Source organism: Poecilia reticulata, linkage group LG1 (genome assembly GCF_000633615.1).
Source record: "Poecilia reticulata strain Guanapo linkage group LG1, Guppy_female_1.0+MT, whole genome shotgun sequence".
NCBI classification, from domain to species: Eukaryota; Metazoa; Chordata; class Actinopteri; order Cyprinodontiformes; family Poeciliidae; genus Poecilia; species Poecilia reticulata.
In genome coordinates, this window is record NC_024331.1 from 29888952 (window position 1) to 29906714 (window position 17763).

General features: G+C 40.7%; 1 protein-coding gene and 1 long non-coding RNA gene across 8 annotated transcripts in view; one reads left to right on the plus strand and one right to left on the minus strand.

Moving 5' to 3' along the window:
• Positions 1 to 17763, plus strand: part of znf827 (zinc finger protein 827) — a 98302-nt gene that overhangs the window by 54432 nt on the left and 26107 nt on the right. For 6 of the 7 annotated variants that reach the window (XM_008420155.1, XM_008420162.1, XM_008420191.2 and 3 more), the window contains exons 5-6: positions 2682 to 2957; positions 15955 to 16197. In XM_008420155.1, the coding sequence (XP_008418377.1) occupies positions 2682 to 2957; positions 15955 to 16197 (519 nt within the window). The remainder of the gene's footprint in view (positions 1 to 2681; positions 2958 to 15954; positions 16198 to 17763) is intronic. The other variant, XM_017304946.1, reaches the window with a different exon arrangement.
• On the minus strand, positions 5988 to 7323 carry LOC108166308 (uncharacterized). Its single transcript, XR_001776632.1, has 3 exons — positions 7174 to 7323; positions 6881 to 7095; positions 5988 to 6290 (listed from the first exon to the last, which is right to left on the minus strand). It is a non-coding gene; the product is annotated as an uncharacterized LOC108166308 (long non-coding RNA).

The window sequence follows — 17763 nt, forward strand, 5'->3', positions numbered from 1 at the left end:
TATAAAGTTCTTTTTTTATGTTAAACGCAATATGCATATATTGTTTGTACATTTTTGGTTTAATTACTGCCTTGACGGTTCTGTCAGGAAAATGGCCCATTTTTGAGTCTGTATACTTCAGTTAACGATTGATAAGTAGACTAGCTGATAATTATTTCAATAATTGATTCATCATGATTAATCCAATTAATTGTTTCAGCCCCCAGTGTAAATCATTAATTGTGCTCTGTAATGTAGATTCTGAGTGGAAATGTCTTATTTATAGCACCAGTCCACAAAGGTCAGAGAGTACGGTGACTTTCCTGGAGCTGATTTCTTTCTTCCTGCTCCACTAAGGAGGATTTTTCTGCTGATGATTCCATCTCCGATTGGTTAAATGTGTATTTTAAGAATTCGTTTGCAAGGCGGCGGTGGCTGTGTGCGCGGTCCGCATCTGATCCAACATGGCCTCAACACGCTTCTAATTAGAGGACGTCCTTCCAGGTGCTGACCAGGTTATACTTAGCCTGCCCGCTGACACCCGACAGTGTGACATTTCCAGCTGGTGCCGTGTGCTGCCCCGCGCCACTGGCCCCGAACTTGAAGGTCACCGCCACCCCTCCTCTTCCTCACCGCTCAACCTCGTCCTTTTCACCCTCTTGAACTGCAGTCCAAACCTGCCCTGCCATTGACTCTGTGGCATCACATGGGTGGTCAAAACACCCGCACCTGTCCCCTTTCCCTGCCCCACGTCTCTTGTCCTGGAGCTCTTGGCCATGGATCATCATTAATCAGAAGCTCCAGAGGCGGCACAGATTGATGGCGCATGGCTGGCAGCGGCAGGCCTGTGGTGGTTTGAGATGTTAGGTGTGATGGGAGGGTAAGGACCGGAGCAGWTCTCTGCTGGGGTCAAAGGAGAATGGACAGCAGTCTGCTTACCTGGGAGTTATGTCTGCTGGCGTCAGGGGACGGGCCTTCAAGAGTTACTCTAGACGTTTACTGTTATTAAAACGCGGGCAGAACKTCTTTACTAGCCTGGAAGATTGAATGACCTTTATGTGTTTAACATCACATAGATCACAAATGTACAAAAAAAAAACAAGTATCATCCTAACACATTAAGGAAGAACCCTAATGCAACAGTGTAAAAATTCAGTATTTCTTGTCCATCATTTGTGTCTCTTGGTAGGATTACACAGTGTAATTTACACTGTTGCATGAGTAAATATTTGCTTGTCACAAAAACTCGCCTAAACCCATCCAAATATGGTAAAAGGACTTCTCACATAACTCTGCTCYCCTGTTTGGTGTAATCTGGTCTCTAAGGATGCGTTCTCACCAAACCTGTTTAGTCYGGTTCATTTGGGGAGTGTGAATGCGTAATTAAACTTTGATGCAGACCAAAAAAGTGAACCCTGGTTCACCTGAAAACCTCGGTCATTGTTGAGTTCATGTGGTTTAAATATGGATGTGAATGTCAAGTGAAACAGAGACCGCTCCAAAAGCAGGAAGTAGAATATAGCGCAGGGCATTCTGGGTAAATGCAACCAAAGCAAACACGAGAAAMTRACTGTAAAGGGATAAATGGGTTGTGATATTTTTCTCGAGACGAAAGAGAAATCCTACAACCACTAAAATCAGACACCACTCCCTTTTTATTTGTCTCATGAAGAAGGAAGTTGTTTAACTCGGATACTGAGTATTCAAATGTGCTGTGATTGGTAAATCCCTTGTTGCTGCACTTCAAAGTGAAATATATGATGGACAGATCTTACAGCTTCCTCCGGTGTTTGTTCTGTGTTTCTATCACATTGTAAAATGTGCCCAACCTTCGCTTTAACAGATAAAATAATGAAACGTTCACGGGGACACAAAGAAAGCAGCTTGGCCTGCTCTTCTTTTCTTGGCGGCTAGTTGTTGCTCCATGTCTAATTATTAATTATTCATCTAAGGCAGATTAAATGTGGCCCAGTTTCTCCTCGAGATGCCTTCGGACCAGAGCGATCCATGTGACAGTTCAGTTTCTAACCTAGGCTGCATTACAGTAGAGTGAAGCTGGTTTTCTATCTGGGTCTGAAACAATAAATAAATCATTTTGATGCCAAAGTGTGATGTGAAGGAAAATGCACCACAGCTACAGTTCAAAACTCCAAAGCTGCTTGTTGGGGTTGAAACGATTAATCGTGATTATTCATGATTACTAGATTGTTAAAACAATCATCTACTTATCAATTAATCGTTAAATGGCCATTCACTKAAAGAACAACACAGTCAGAGCAGTAATTTAGCCAAAACTTTCTATTCTATTTTTATTTTCTTAKTTAAAAAGTAAGAAATTATTTGATTTCTTTTTTGCATCTCTTACTGTATTTCTAATCTATTTCCCTTATGTAAAAAATCTAAGTGGTTACATGAAAAATCTGGAGAATGTTCCAATTTTTTATTTGCTATGATTAATCGATCAATTATCATAATAACTGATGGAATAATCAGTTATTTAAAAATGGTTACCTGTGCCCTTATTTGTTCTCTTTATTAATCATCTTCTGTTCTGCATGTTTGGATGCCTCTCTTTGAGATAATAATGTTTTTTTTCTTAACCTATCCTTTGCCATCACATACCCAGGTTTAACTTGAGCTTCACCAGGAATCCTTTGATCCAACTCACTCCTTTAATCTCGCCGTTTTTCTCCCTCTTGCAGCAGCCAACCAGAGGGAATCACTCAAGTCTCCATTCCACCTGAAAGAAGAGCCCAAAGTGGAGGAGGCACCGAGCCCGAGACCATCCTCGCAGTGCCAGAGCCAGGTTCAGCCAAGCTTCCCTGGGTCGTTCTGCCAGGATGGGCCGACGGGGGCGGCGGCTTCGGCAGCCATGGAGTCCCTGAAGCCGAGGGAAGGAAGCCCCATGGCTAAAAACAGCCTGCTGAGCCAGGATATCAACGTTAAGGTGGCCTCTGAGCTGCTGATCAAGCTGTCAGGTAGGCTGTGCTCTTAAGACTTCTGTGATGGTTGATAAAAAAAAAAGTATGCAAACAATTCTGCATTTCTATTTCTTCTTTCAGATCGTATAGTATGTAATTATGACATTATGCATGTAATAAAGTTAAAATCAGCATGTGAAAATCCCAACCCTTTCTGCTCAACTTAACATTAAAGCAGTGTAGGGTTGATCTTGTTGACTGATTAGTAATTAGATGGCAAAAGGTGCTTAGAAGAAGTTTTTTTTTTGTTTTTTTTTACCAGGTGAAGCTAAATTTATGCTACATGAGTTTTAGGTAGAAAATATTTCCAGACAAAGGCTTTTTTTCTTGGTTTTGGSTTAATTACTGCTCTGTTCTTTCAGCTAACAACTGTTTTTGAGCCTGTATGCTCAAGTTTCGTACTCCTTCCTTCTCCTTTTCGAGCTTGTTAAGATTATRTCTTTTGCATTCCTTGTTCATGTGTGTGATTTTATACTTCTATCATGTTCAAAATAAATAAAACGTATTCATTCAAGTTAGCGATTAATTGATTGCTGAATTTCTTTTCCAATAATCGATTAATCACGATTAATCATTTTTGTCTAAATACTAAATGATGGTGCTCTGCTGTACTCTAACATGTATTTATKGCATCTTGTTCTGAACATAGTAGATTTATGTGATTTGTGTTTGTTTTATGTTCTGACACCCCTCCTAAACCAGTTAAATCATATATTTTAAGACTGAAAACTCAAACCTGGCTGTCATTTTAAGAGACACATCTCTGCGTGAGTGTGTGTGAGTGTGTGTGCCGTGTCTGAACTTACCTGGATCACTCTGACATCTTCCAGTGCATCAAGATTTAGCCTCTGCATCTTCTACTGTAACTTGACAAGAACGTTGGAAACAACTCCTAAACCAGGGACTCGGATTTGTCTCTTAACTTTTGTAGCTGAATGCATGTGCTGCTGCTGCTGCTGCGGTTCGTTTTAAATGTTTGTGTTTTGTGTTGCTGCCAGATTTAGCTGTAAAGAAGGTGCTCGTTTTGCCAGGTGTAGTTGAAGTGCAGCAAGGACAGGTGTTTGTCTGTGGGATGGTGAAGAGCTGTTCTCAAACATTTGAGAGGAAAACTGGCTGCATGTGAAACATGTGAGCGGTTATTATTGTCTTATCCTGGTAAAATACATTTTAAATTAGTCGTAAATTGCGCTCTTATTTTACATAAAGTACCTTAATGTGTAATTTGTTTTTAGTGTTCGTAGAAATTGTCAGTTTTGGATTTGAATTTTGAAAAGTTAAAGTATGGCTTCTATTCTCTTTTTTTCAGTTTTTACTGTTTTGCAGCTTAATTATACAGTCACGGTGAAAAGATACGGACATACTAAAACAATCTGTTCCTGAATTTATTAAATCTAATTTTACTATTAATAACAGATTTTAAAAAATGCCAAAATGAAAAAATCGCATCYTTAAAGCTAAGAMTACAATTGATGCTTCCAAAGGATTAAAAAGATATTGAAGCTGCCAGGTGCTGCTAACTGTCTCACTGATCAGCAGCTTTGTGGAACAGCTTGGAAGTTTGTGTATTTGTGTAAACACACCTGTTTGCTTCAAATCAGCAAAGGGAAAAAAAAATGAAGTCGATCTATTCAATAGAAACATCATTCTTAGTCCCACAACGGGGAAATTCAGGTGCACCAGCTGCAAGTTGAAGGTAAATGGAAGTACGCAGATTCAAACTAAGGCAAAAAAGAATAAAGACTTGTCTCTACAGTTCAGGCAAATTTACAACATAAGACAATATTATACAATTACTGAAAATAGCATACTGTGTGCAACTGACTGCTGTAATTTAAAAAGCATAAATGAATGTATGTTTRTGCATAAAAAAATATTTACAAGTGAAATAAATGAGTTTGTTGGGAGCAGAGATTACTACTTTAGSAGCTGCTGGGAGGAAGGACCTGTAGTAATGCTCCTTTGTGGACTCAGGATGCAGTAGTCTGTCACTTTACTTAATTAGCTTTGCAGACCGCTTTCTCTCAGCTATAGTTATGCTGCTACTCTAATATACTACACCAGAGAAGATGGCAGGTGCCAAAGGTCAAAGGTTTTCAGGACCGCCTCCTGCATTCCAAAGACCTCAGCCTCTTCAACAGGTAGAGTCTGCTCTTAGGCTTCCTGTAAAGASCATCAGTGTTATGAATCCAATTCAGTTTATTGTTCAATGTAATTCAGAGTAAAAAGGTTTTTCACATCTGGAAAATATTATATGTCAGCAGCCAATCATACAAATAGAAGAACCAGAGAAAAACAGACCTACCTTTCATGCTCTATATATCTCAGATGAAAAATGCTGAAGTTCAGGACTGTATTGCTGAATGAATTAATCAYGAGACTTCGACTACGTTCACACAGCAGGTGAATGCGACTCAAATCCGCTTTTCTTGCCTATATTTGACCACTATCCAGCTGTTTCACTGCAGTCTGAACGGCTCAATTCCCATCTTTTCACTCCAAAAACATCCAATCTGTGCCACTTCCGTATGTCTGAACGGTCATGTTGCATTTTATGCGACTTTTATTTCAATGATTTGAAACATGAGTCATGATTCTGACATGATTCTGAGTCATGATTCTGCACCAGAAGAAACTAGATTACATCCAGTAAATCTGGATGTAATCAATGGCTGAAAATAATGAGTACAAACTTATGAAAGAAGTCTGTCAGTCACATCACAATTGCACGACTCCTGGCTCTGACTACACATCCAAACTTCTCTACAGAAACTGTAGTCAATAATCCACAAAAAGTCTTTGTTCCATTACCGAATCACTTTAAAATCAGTCCATAAACATCTGCTGCTACAGCTTGTAGTTGCAGGCGCTACATKTAACATTGATTTTAGACACCACACTTATAAAATAAACTTTTCCACCACGTCTTCCTACTGTTGATACGAGGAGCGGCCATATTGAAACATAAAGTCCGCCTTACAAGTTGTAACTGGGGGTAGTTGGAGTTTCTTCCAGTTTCCCAGTGGAAAATCCAACTTCAGAGGACAATGCAGTTAGGGGTCGGCATTTATCGTATAGTTGATTGTTTACCATTTATTGTGATACATACATTTATACATATTAATGTTTAAAAAAAAACTGTGCGTATCACAATTTTATTACCCGTTTGTTCAATAAAAGCGTCAATAAATCTCAAAATGTGTAGTTTAGTGAGACAAATCACGCTTCTTCATGTGACTGGGGTCATAAAGAAGCGCATCACAAATACAAGAGCAGAATTTGGGATTGTGTTGATGTGATTGGTGGATCCTGAAGTCACAGCCATACAGTGACCTAAAAAAGAAAAAAATATATAGCTCTTGTCAATTTTATTATTACAATAGTACCACAAATATAGCAATAAAAYTTTAAGTCAATATCGCCCAACCTGCAGTTCCACATGTTAGTTATTCAGCTGACATACGTCAGTGTTGTAAATTCTCTCAATAATAAAAATGACAACYGAATTAAATTGYTCTACAAGCTGTTGACTCATGGGGTTGTCTCCTTTTTGTTTTCATAATTGACATTTTATCTTCAGTTTTAGCTCATAAATAATGATACTGCGGAATATTAATTCCAATTATTGATGGTTAACACACCCAAAACTGTCCATATTTTTTTGGATTATTTGTTCAATGAAATTATCAATACATATCAAAATATGACTAAACTAGTTCCAGTTGACTTGTCCAACTGGGAAGTTGAAATTACCCACTTCTGAGTCCAACTGGAACGCAGCATAAAAACTTTGAAGAAGAATGAACTGCAGGATTTAATTCTGACAAATATTTTGCCAGTTGACAAAAAGATTTTAGAGCATAATTTTTTTGTTGCAAACTCTCATAGTTGATCAGAAAATGACATGACACACACGCACACACCAGGTTGGTTGTAATTTGATGGTGCTGCAGTGAGCCGCTGCTCCATCTGCAGTTCTTCATCCTGTGCCAGTGTGCGCACGCTTGACAGACACCTYGCACACCGGTGGCCATTGTTCTCTCTGGGTCGACTGGTGTTCGCAGTGACTCATGCTGGCTGGTAGCTCGGTGGTTCTACACGTGTGCTGCTCCGCTGCCTGCCCTCGGGTCACGTTTCCCTGTGTGCGTGCATGTGCGGCAGCAATGTAAGACGTCGGCGTAGAGGGGCCCTAAACAAAGACATGCATCGCCTCTACCTGCGTTCTTTTGTTGAATCGCAGCATCTCCTCTTCTGTCCTTTTTTTTCCTCCCTCTTTTCTTCCTTTTTGCATCTTTCACTCTCACTCCCTCCCCTTCCTCCTTCTGTCCTCTTTCTCTCGTTTCTGTTCCTCACACCGGCTCTGCCAGGTTGACCCGGGTTAGGGAAAGATGCCGCAGCGTTCATCCTGCTGCCCCCCCCCCCAMAAACCCTCCCCCCTCGTGCAGCCCTTCGGAGCGCGGTGCTGTCCGTTGCCGTGGCAACAGTGGGGGCGAGTAGATGGAGAGGGCTGTCTGGAGTGACAGCCTTGACAAGAGTCTGGACCCTCAAATGACCTTGGTGGGGGGTGGGTGGAGGGGAGCCGGTGAGAGCGCCATGGAAAGGTCGGCGCCGTTATCGTCACGTGTGATTACAGTCGTGAGGTTCAAGGGCGCGTACACTGTAACCTCTCGCCGTCCTCCTGCAAAGGTCGGCCCTGGTAAGGAAGCTTGGGTAGGAAAAGCGCATTAGGAGTCAAGTCTCAGCGTTTTTCTTTTTCTTATTTGGCATCGTTGCAAATGGACAGAGCCTAATTAAATTTCTGCTGCTCGACCGTGGCGTTGGGGATGTCATCATTACTGCCCATTGTGCTGTAACATGAGTTGCATCATTCCTTTAACTAGGTCACTTCTTCTCTCTCTCTCTCTCTCTCTCTCGCTCCCCCCTCGTCTTTTCTTCTTCATCAAACATTTGTCGGCGGTGTTGCTCGCGTTACTTCCCCCACATCTGTTTAAAACCAGGCTGCTGGTGTCTGGGGGCTAATTACGCCGGGCTAAATAGTCCCCGGTGCCAGCGGCTAACGTGTCCTAGCAGATGGGCGCTGGTGTTGTGGGCCAAGGAGAACATGGCGTCAAAGGAAGAGAGGAGAGTGAGGGGGGCTTGGGGTTTCAGGGCGCAAGGTGGTGCCCTGACAGACTGGCATCGTGTGGGTAACAGCCGTGCCACCCACTCACCATCCAGCCACCCTCTCTCCATAGGTGTGAAATCACACTCTGTGTTCACTTAACTCCCCTCCGCAGGGCTCCTTAACTTCCTAATTCAAGTTGGACGAAGCAACTTTGACAGATACACAGAGAAACTTTCAACTGAACTGACAACAAATATTTCTTCTTCGAGTTTATTTTAATGTGTGTTCTTTTTTTTTCTTTTTTTTTTTGTTTGGTTTGGTCTGCTGATTTTGTTGAAAGTGAACCTCCATGAACATATCTGAGACTTTAGCACTTACTGGCAACATTGGCAGCAAAACATTGGCTGGTTGTTCTTGCCAAAAAACTATGCAGTCACGTATCTTGTCATTGTCAGTTCTACTCCTCAAATTTAACTTCAAGTTCATCCTTTAGTGTTTTTTGTGAAAGGTTGCATTCACACAAGCCCTGCTTAGTCCATTTTAATTGAACCTTAGACCGCTGGAAAGATGGGCTTGTTTGTGGAGGTGTGAATGCACAGTCAAACTTTAATGCTTATCAAGAAAGCAAACTCTGGTCTGTCTAAGCAGGCAGCAAGCTATACTGCACAACATTCTGCGTAAATACAACCAAAACAAACACAAGTGTCTGGTGTTAGCAAGACTCATGGTCTTTTGCAACAACAAGAGAGAAATTCTATAACAGCTAAAGTCTGATGCCACTTTTTTGTTTCTATTTTGTGAAGAAGTTGTGCTTAGTGTCTCCTAAAGAGGTTTTTGTGTCATTTTCTTGTGTCATTCTTGCTGCGGCGCCACCTCAGGTGAGGAGGGGAACAGGCTGCTCAAAGGGTTTGGTTCATTTGGCACAGTGCAGGCTGAAAATGTAACACACCTTGCAACTTTTTGGTCTCCAATTGAACCGAATCCTCTAGACTATCAGATGTGAAAAACCCAAAATTTGGCGGATTTACCCATAAATGGCCAGCGTTGCTCTTTCCACCCCTGGTAAGGATGAAATCAGTTTTTGGGGTCACAGGTTGGTGTAGGTATAGAACATCAGCAAAAAGAAAAGGAAATACCAAATGCTATCAATCTTCTTACTACTTTAGTGTTGACCTTGCTTCATTAGTGTAATGACTCTGAATTAAGCTATGCACATCAAGGCAGGATTTGTTTACTAGTATTCATACTATGAGTTATAAAATATCCAAACTGTTGAGCCATTATAAACCCTATTATTTTCTGTTTCCACCCTGAGAAGTATTATATAGGATGTACTACCCTTTATTTTGAATTAATGTTGAGGCCAAGTTGATTGGTTGTAATTTAAAGAAAAACAATTAACTCACTGCTATATGGCCTCTAGGGCAATATTTATTCCACTCGCCACGTTTGACTCATTTTCAACACTAGGTGGCAGCTGTTAAGAACATTGTGGCATTTACTGAAAGTCTGGTAAGGATATTTATTCATTTTCATACTAAATGACTGTATACTAAAAGTATTAATTAAACACACAAATGGTTTGCCATAAGTTTTATTTTATAGGGCTATTGGGCTTGCCATATTTTCACTGATCCCTCACCACTCCCACCAGAAAACCTGAACCCACTCTGTGCACTACAGGTTAGAAAAAGCAGACCGCATCCTCCTGTGGCATTTGTTTGGTGTGGGGTGCGTTATCAATCAATCAAGTTTATTTGTATAGCACATTTCGGCACAAGGCAGTTCAAAGTGCTTTACGCCATAAAAATACAAAGTCATAGAAAACATAGTCAACAATTGAAACATTACATTTCGTCAAGTGCCATCATTACATGTCAGAATGTTGATTATGTTTCAAAAGCAACTCTAATTTAAAGGTACTCGGTGTTTTGGCTGTTTTGCAATTTTCTGGAACTTTATTCCAGATTTGTGGAACGCTGATTCTCCGTGTTTGGTTCTGGGGATGCAGAGTGAGCAGCCTGATTGTCTCCACGTTGGTAACAGTAGACATGTACTACCTTTATTCTAACAGTTTCTCCTCTTTTTTTTTTTCCACCAAGCGAAAAAAAATGAATTTGAGAAATAAATATTTTATTAGTGGTAACAYGTTTCAGCAAATCATGACATTTTTCTGGCAATATAAACAGGGCAGTAAGTATGAACCTTCAGTTCCCCTGCTTCTTAGCATATATTTCTAGGAAAGTCTAAAATGTTTTATGTATATATGTAGGTTTCTAAAAAAAAATCTCCTTTTAACCTCTGAAGTCAGTACAATGCTGTTTATATTCAACTGTTGCATTAAAAGACGTTTATTTCTTGAGCATCGCTTATCGCAGCTCACTGTCCAAGCAGTTCACCGTTGTGGTTCACAACATTGGCGTCATTCTGTGGTATTACCTCATATTAAGCCGTGCTCTGCTCTGACAGTGTCCTCACCRTGACCCCTCAGCGTGGCCGCTCGCTGACCTCTCTTATTCCCGCCCTCCGTACCTTCTGTCTCTCTGGCTCTTCATCACTTCCTATAGTTGAATTTGTTTGTTTGTTATTGGTATATTTGCTTTTCATTTGGTACCAGTTTTGATATTCTTGGTGATTTCAWGTCATTTATGTTGTTTTTGTCTTGACCTCCATTTATTACCAGAGATTTGGCTGTTTTTGTTGTTTTTTTTCTTCCTTCTTCTATTTAGACAGTATCCAACTAATTATTGGTCGTTTATCAGGCACGCCGCTCTGCATCTTGCTGCAGTTTGTAACTCCTGTAAGGCTTAACTACGGCGCTCTAGCTGGTTGAGGATCAATTGTAGCAGCAGCTGTCTGTGAAGTCTGCAGGCAAGGCTGCTGTGGCTCCCACATGACATCCAGTCTCCACACTGCAGCCTTTGAAGCGCCTGAACTCTTCACCCCTGTCTGAGCAGGTCGGCTAGAGAGCAGCAGAATAGAGAGATTGAGAGAGCGAGGGAAGGGGGGCAGGGATGGAGAGAGAGAGAGAGAGATGTGGAATAACAGAGCAGAGAAGAGGGGTAGAGGGGGGGTGAAGAGATGTCATTTAGGCTCTGGCCAACTCTCATCGCGCTGTCCTCCCCCAGCTCTTCATTCTCATCCTGCTGTCTTCGTTTCTATCTTACCCTCGGGTGTTCTTTTTCTGGCACTCTTTGACAGTTTTTTTTTCTCTCTCTCTTCACCCGTCCACTTTGCCTCGCTGCCTGTCCTCCTCATTGGTTGTCAGTCCAAGAATTTGTCCCTCTGCTTTCGATGCATCCATGTGGTGCAGCGTCTTCACTTTTTTCATCCTTTATCTAAGGGTAATTAGAAACTACGGCCGAAAGTTTKCCCTGAGTTAAAGGTTCACAGATGTTCATCAGGTCAAAGTTGACCATCAGGTAAACTCTCATCACTTCACATTAAACTGAGCTAATAAGGGCTATTTAAGGGGCCAAAGGTAGATCTAATGTCTTTCTATTAACAAGGATTCGCTTTTGACGTCACATTTCTGCTTTACTTCCACCCATTCCTGAGGCTAATGCTCACATTTACTAAAGTTTTGACTGAAACGGAAAGACTTTCACYAACTCTGACTGAAGCTGTAAGTTGACAGCTTATTAAAGCAAAAAGGTGTGAAAGAAACTGATCTAATAATACAAATGTACAGATTATTTTGTTCAGTTATTTTATCTCTCCAGATATGCTGAACATAAAATAACTAATAACAAAATAATATTTWAGACTATCACATAAAGACACGATGAGTTTCATTGATTAAAAAATGTACACAATTCAACAAGTTTTCATATCTTTGCGCTGCATTTCAAATATTAATGCTGCAGACTCTGCTATAAAGAATAATAATATATGTTGTGTTATGGCATAAATAAATTACCATTTGGTGCGTGCCCTGATTTTTGGGTCATGATTCCCCACAGGTAAAAAGAAACAAATTTGCTGGCCAAACTCAGGTTTCACATCTTTTAAACAAAATACTAACCCTCCACAGGAACAGTTAAGGTAACTTTTCTTATTAGAATAGATGTGTTTATCTAGCATCTAGTGTTGTCTAGTGGTGTATGGATTACAAACGCTCTGGGTTGCAAGTAGCTGTTGAAAATTTWGCATAAAATCAAAGATGGAGAGTAAATATACAAACTTATAAAAACTGACTTTGCTGCACCCAAATCAGCTTTTACCCAACTTATTAAACTAAGCTAAATGCAGCGAGCATTTTGAATGTTTTATCACTTAAAATTAATTTCTTCAAATGACTCCAAAAGAAACTGGAAACTACATATATTTATTTGAATACAATCAACATGCAAAACAGTCTTTAGTTGTGGATTCATGATGAACAGCATCCCTTTCCAAAGAACAAATAAGACAATTCTGACTACTTCCTTTCCTTGATTTTAGTTTTTTTTGTTGTTGTTTTCTTCTTTTAACTTAAAGATTTTGGCTCACTGGACCCCTGCAGTGAAACTTTCATATTGATGTGKGTTTTTTATGACTTTTACTAGAAACTGAGGCAATAGCACATGCAAGGCAGYGCTTCTGCACTGAAGGGGCTGACACATACTGTACATGCACACAGACTAAACGCTGCTTTTTATGGCTGCAGAACATTAGGTCATGACCCGAGCCAAAGAGCCATATCTACTATTGGTGTGGGAGTGAGGGGCTATATTTAAATGTTTTTTACTTTGTGACAGGTAGACGTTTCCTCCGGCCTGCTGTGACGCTTCCAGTGTCTGTGTTTCCTCTCTTCGCAGAGGAAACATTAGTTGCGGCATATTCTGTCCGTCACATGTGTGATTTTTGTCTGTGTGTGTGCAGAGCGGCCGCCGCTGCTGTTAAAGCTGTGATCTACTGATGGAAGCTCGCGTGTCCCTTGGTTGACCCTTACAGTGCAGTCCAACCCCCGCTCCCCCACTCCACTYCTCCATCAGCCTCTCCTAGGTTACTCKGCCAACTCAAGCCACCTGATTAAAGGATTAGTGAGGCTGATGGTTGTCAGTGTCCACCCCCCCCATGCTGGTTGCTACCAATAACCCAGACACCTGGCTCTGAGGGATGAAGAAAGAGGGGGTGGGGGGATGGTTGTGCTTTAATTCAACCCTATAAGCAGTCAGATAAACAAGCACATTGATTAAGTAGATTCTTTTCCGGCCAAACAGGTTCASCGCTTCTGTCTTGAGTTATCAAGCAAACGAGGAGAGAATGCAGTCAAGGCAGGGGTTAAAATAAGGTTTCTGGTTTCTATCCTCCCCACCCCTATAACCTCCCCCCACCCTTCCCAGTGCTCCCAGTGACCTGCCAAATTCATACATCCCATAATTGCGCGGAGTCGCGACACCAGCCGCGGTCCATGTTCTGCTCTTGTTTGTCACAGTTCTGCAGCTCCATGAAACAGTGTTTGTCTTGTTGCACTTTATGCTTTTTAAATATTTCACATCATCAGACTAATTCTAATATCAGACAACAATAACCTGAGTAAATATTTTTAAACTGTTTTCAAATTACATTTTTATGAACATGTGCTCTACTCCCTTGTCAATTTTTTGGGGGGTTTATATATATTAATGAAGCCCAATCCTGATTACAGTTTTATAGCATAATACTGTTCAAATTATTATATAAACGTATGATCATTGCTGGATATGATATTATAATATTATTGTGCCATTATTGTTGTTGGTTTTTTTATATATATAAAAATCCCATTCTCACCTGTGTTGGCACTGCACAAAAACCACTGAAGGAAACGACAGAAAACCCTCTAAAGTCACTGAGCTCAACTTCCTGCTTTGTAAAATGTGAACAAAAATGGAGTGGTGTCAGATTTTACCTGTCGTTGGCAGAACACCACAAGCCATTTCTCCTGCTAGTACTACACTCCTGCATTTGTTTTGGTTGTATTTACCCAGAATGCCCTGCRCTATAGTCCATTTCCTGCTTTTGGAGCGGTCTCTGATCTGYTTGCTGTTCAYATATACACTCGAACTGCACCAGACGATTAGGACTTAAAGCAGACCAAACAGGACTGATTTGAATGCATCATAAGTTGATAACAAGTTCACCTCTCAATGGCTTTAAAAACACATTGTTTCAGAGTGGCCTAGTCAAAGTCTGKATTTGCTGTGYRACCTTAAAATATTTCTTCAAGCTTTAAAACCCTTATCTCCTCAACCTGTTATCCCCCTATTGGGGGAAGTCAGATTACCTGTGTGTTATGGAAGAATTACCTGAAATGTTTATGTGGGGAAAAAAAGTCAAAACAGAATAAATCTGTAATTTTACGGCACTGAATATTTTTTGGATATCTCCAGGTGGATCTGGCCGGGGTTCTGCAGACGAGACCGAGACGTTCCTGAAAACTGCCGTTTTATTTTTAGCTCGCACACAGTTTGAACTTGTGAGGGAATTAAAGCAACGGCTTGTTCTCACCTTTTGCGCCACTGTTTTTGTGAGCTAGGAAACGATAATAAAAAAAAAAAAAACAATTTTCAGTTGAATAAGCAGATTTGTTGCCCCTTTGTTAACATTCAAAGTGTTTTACTGCCTTTCCTGTTTGCTTCAGTGAACCCACATGAGCTGCTGGATCGCTCCTCCAAGCAACAGCGTGACCTCTCGGTGCACTCCTGCCCTAATAATCACCCCGCTACATGCTAGCTGACGCCGCTCCAGCTCTGAAGGGAAACCGCTGATTTAGGATTTATTTGGATTGTAGAATTTCTGCCCTTTTTTTAAAAATCTTTTCATCTTTTAGCTTAGCAGTTTGAGTCAGTTTAATTTTTAATAAATCTTGGCTAAATAAACAGTTTGGAGTGGGAATTAATCCCCCTCTAAAGGCATTGATAAATTTGATGGATCTACAAATATATTTTTCTTCCTATAGTTCTGTGATTCTTGGAGAGTAAATAGAATTAGTTATATCTATTTTTAAACTGTAGACTTATAAGTAGATGACTGGTATAAAGGAAATAGCAAAATTGACAGATTTTATTTGTATTATTGTTCCCAAGTTTTATAGTTTACACTTTGGGGAAAAACGGGTAATTGTTGCTAGTAAACCTGCAAAGGACAAAGGAAACGAAAATGTATTTTTCTGGTCAGAATGAGTGGCATATATATGCAACGCTGTGGGGAGAAAGCATTACTGCATGTTACCCTGAACACACCATCCCCAGGGTCAGGCCTGTTATTGGCAGCACCATGATACGGGAAGGTTGAAATTGTCTTCAGCAAGATTTCTTTTTCCCAGCCGGTTGGAGTTCAGCCTGATTAGAAGTCAAAACAGTTAAAAATGTGGCCAACAGAATAGAAAACAATTGATGATTTAGTTATTTTTCTTTTAGTAAGGCAACAGTCCAAAGCCCTTTTCATGCTTTGGATCTTAATTTTTTATTTTTTTAAAGATCCAGCAGATTTCCTGTTTATTGTGGAGCAGGTAAAACTAATTAAAAATCACAATAAACTCATTTTGACCATTTTAATTTAAATAATTTCGTTGCTTCCCAGTAGTTAAGATTTTCCAGTTTTGGGCTCTGCCCTACACCTTCCTCAGAACGTTAAGCTCAGCACTGTAACTGACGGCACACTTGCTTTTTCTTTTTATTTGTGTTTTAAATTTTTATTGGCGTTCTTATTGCTTTGTAATTACTTTATGTCTTTCATAAAAGTGTGTTTGCAGAATCATGTCATTGTGTTCAGGAGCCAAAAACAGAAGCTGGATTCATTTCATAATCCATAAAAAGCTGAAAGATTGATTGTTGGCATTTCTATTTGAGAAAGACGAGCTTTTCAGAAAGTCTCCAGGATTTAAAAGAATGCTGTTCTGACCAGGAGTTGCTGTCTTCTCTCTAGAGAACAGCAAAGACGCCCAGTACCAGAAGGTGAAGGTAAAGGCCGAGCCCATGGAGGTGGACCCACCCCCTGCAGAACGAACCCCGCCTGCCTCCCACCTGCTGACCTTCAGCACTTTAGGGGCGAGTGAGAAGAACGAGCCAATGAGCAACCTCCCAGAGACGTTGGCCTGCCCCCAGAAAGACCTCTTCTCCCAAGACATATCGGTCAAAATGGCTTCTGAGCTGCTGTTTAAATTGTCAGGTACACAAACACTGTCGCACATCATCCACACACACAGGAAGAGAGAGGGTCAAAAAAATCTGACTTTGATCTCAGAATATTGAATGACACAAAACCTAGTCTTCAGACTCAAATCTACCAAATAAATACAACCCAGACTTTCAGAGAGGATAAAGTGAAGGTTTGCAAATCTTACAACAAAGAATAAACAGTTATGTGATTTTTTTTTGCATTTGCTAACAAGATAAATGACATACACCCAAGAATGTGTAGTCATTTATTTAGATTTGGACATGGATGAATACAGAATTGACTAATTCTGAGATTAAAGTACAACATGCAAATATGATGGAAAAAGTTCCCATCATCTGATAGACGGTCTGTCAACATATAATCATTTGAGACGTTTAGTAAGATCCAAGTCAACTTGACACGAGGGGAGGAACTACTTTTGTCGTCATTAGTGCAACAGATCAAAATTTATAAAAAATTTGTACTCCAGAGTAACGATGCACTCATTGACTTTTTCCGATATCGATACAGATATCGAAGGTTTAGCATCAGCCGATACCGATCTGATGCAGAGGAACAGTGCTGAGTTGGCTTAAAAATGTCACAGACATAAATGTACTGACTTACAAGTTTGAATTATAACTATTATTTGATAACACCATTACATGTTTACTTGGTCAAACATGTAAAAGCACCTTTAATTTGTTCAGTCGGTGCAATTAGGAGTATAACAGCCAATGTGAAATAAATGATAAAGAAACACATAAAAGTAATGGGTTGGCTGCATGTCAAACATCTAAAAATAAACTATAACAAGCCTTCTTTCAAATGGTTCAGAAACTCTAAATATAATGTAAAATAAATGAATAAAGCATGACCTCACTCGGAGCACAAAGCATAAAATTAGACTGAACGATTTGCCCTTATGGATCTGGCACATTGTCACCGATACCCGATCTAGAATGTTTTTCAATACTGGGACCAATATAGCTATTAACATTGAATTGGTGCCTCTCTACTCCAGAAAGTGTGGTAAGAGTTGGGGTGTATTTATCGTCCCTTAGAGAGAAAAAAGACAAGTCCATGTGTGGCCGAGGCTTCTTTCTGTCCGTCTGCTTTCTGTCGCTTAAATCCAGCTTTTTTTTGTTTGTTTGTTTTTACACATATTCACACGTTGACAATTTTTCTTTCCCACATCGTCTTTTACGCACACCTTTACACGCTCGCACCAGGCCCCACGGGAATCGGCGTCTGCACAAATTCCCGCTCTCCTCTCTCTCTCTCTCTCTCTCTCTCTCTTTCTTTCTCTTCTCTCCCCTGACTTGTTTTCAGACGTGCCGGCTCAAGCACACTTGGCTGCACATGTCCCCCCCCCTCCCTCCTCTTCTCTACCCTGCCACCCCTTCCTCATCACTTCCCCTCTCTCCCTCCCCTTTACATTTCTCCTGTGCGGCATCTCCATGGCAACGTGAAAAGAGACCTCTGTCCTTGGCGAACAGTGTGGCGGAGCGGGGCGTTTCGGGTACGGGGGTGGTAGTGGCGTTTTGTAAAGGCGGCAGCGGGGTGAAGGGTGAG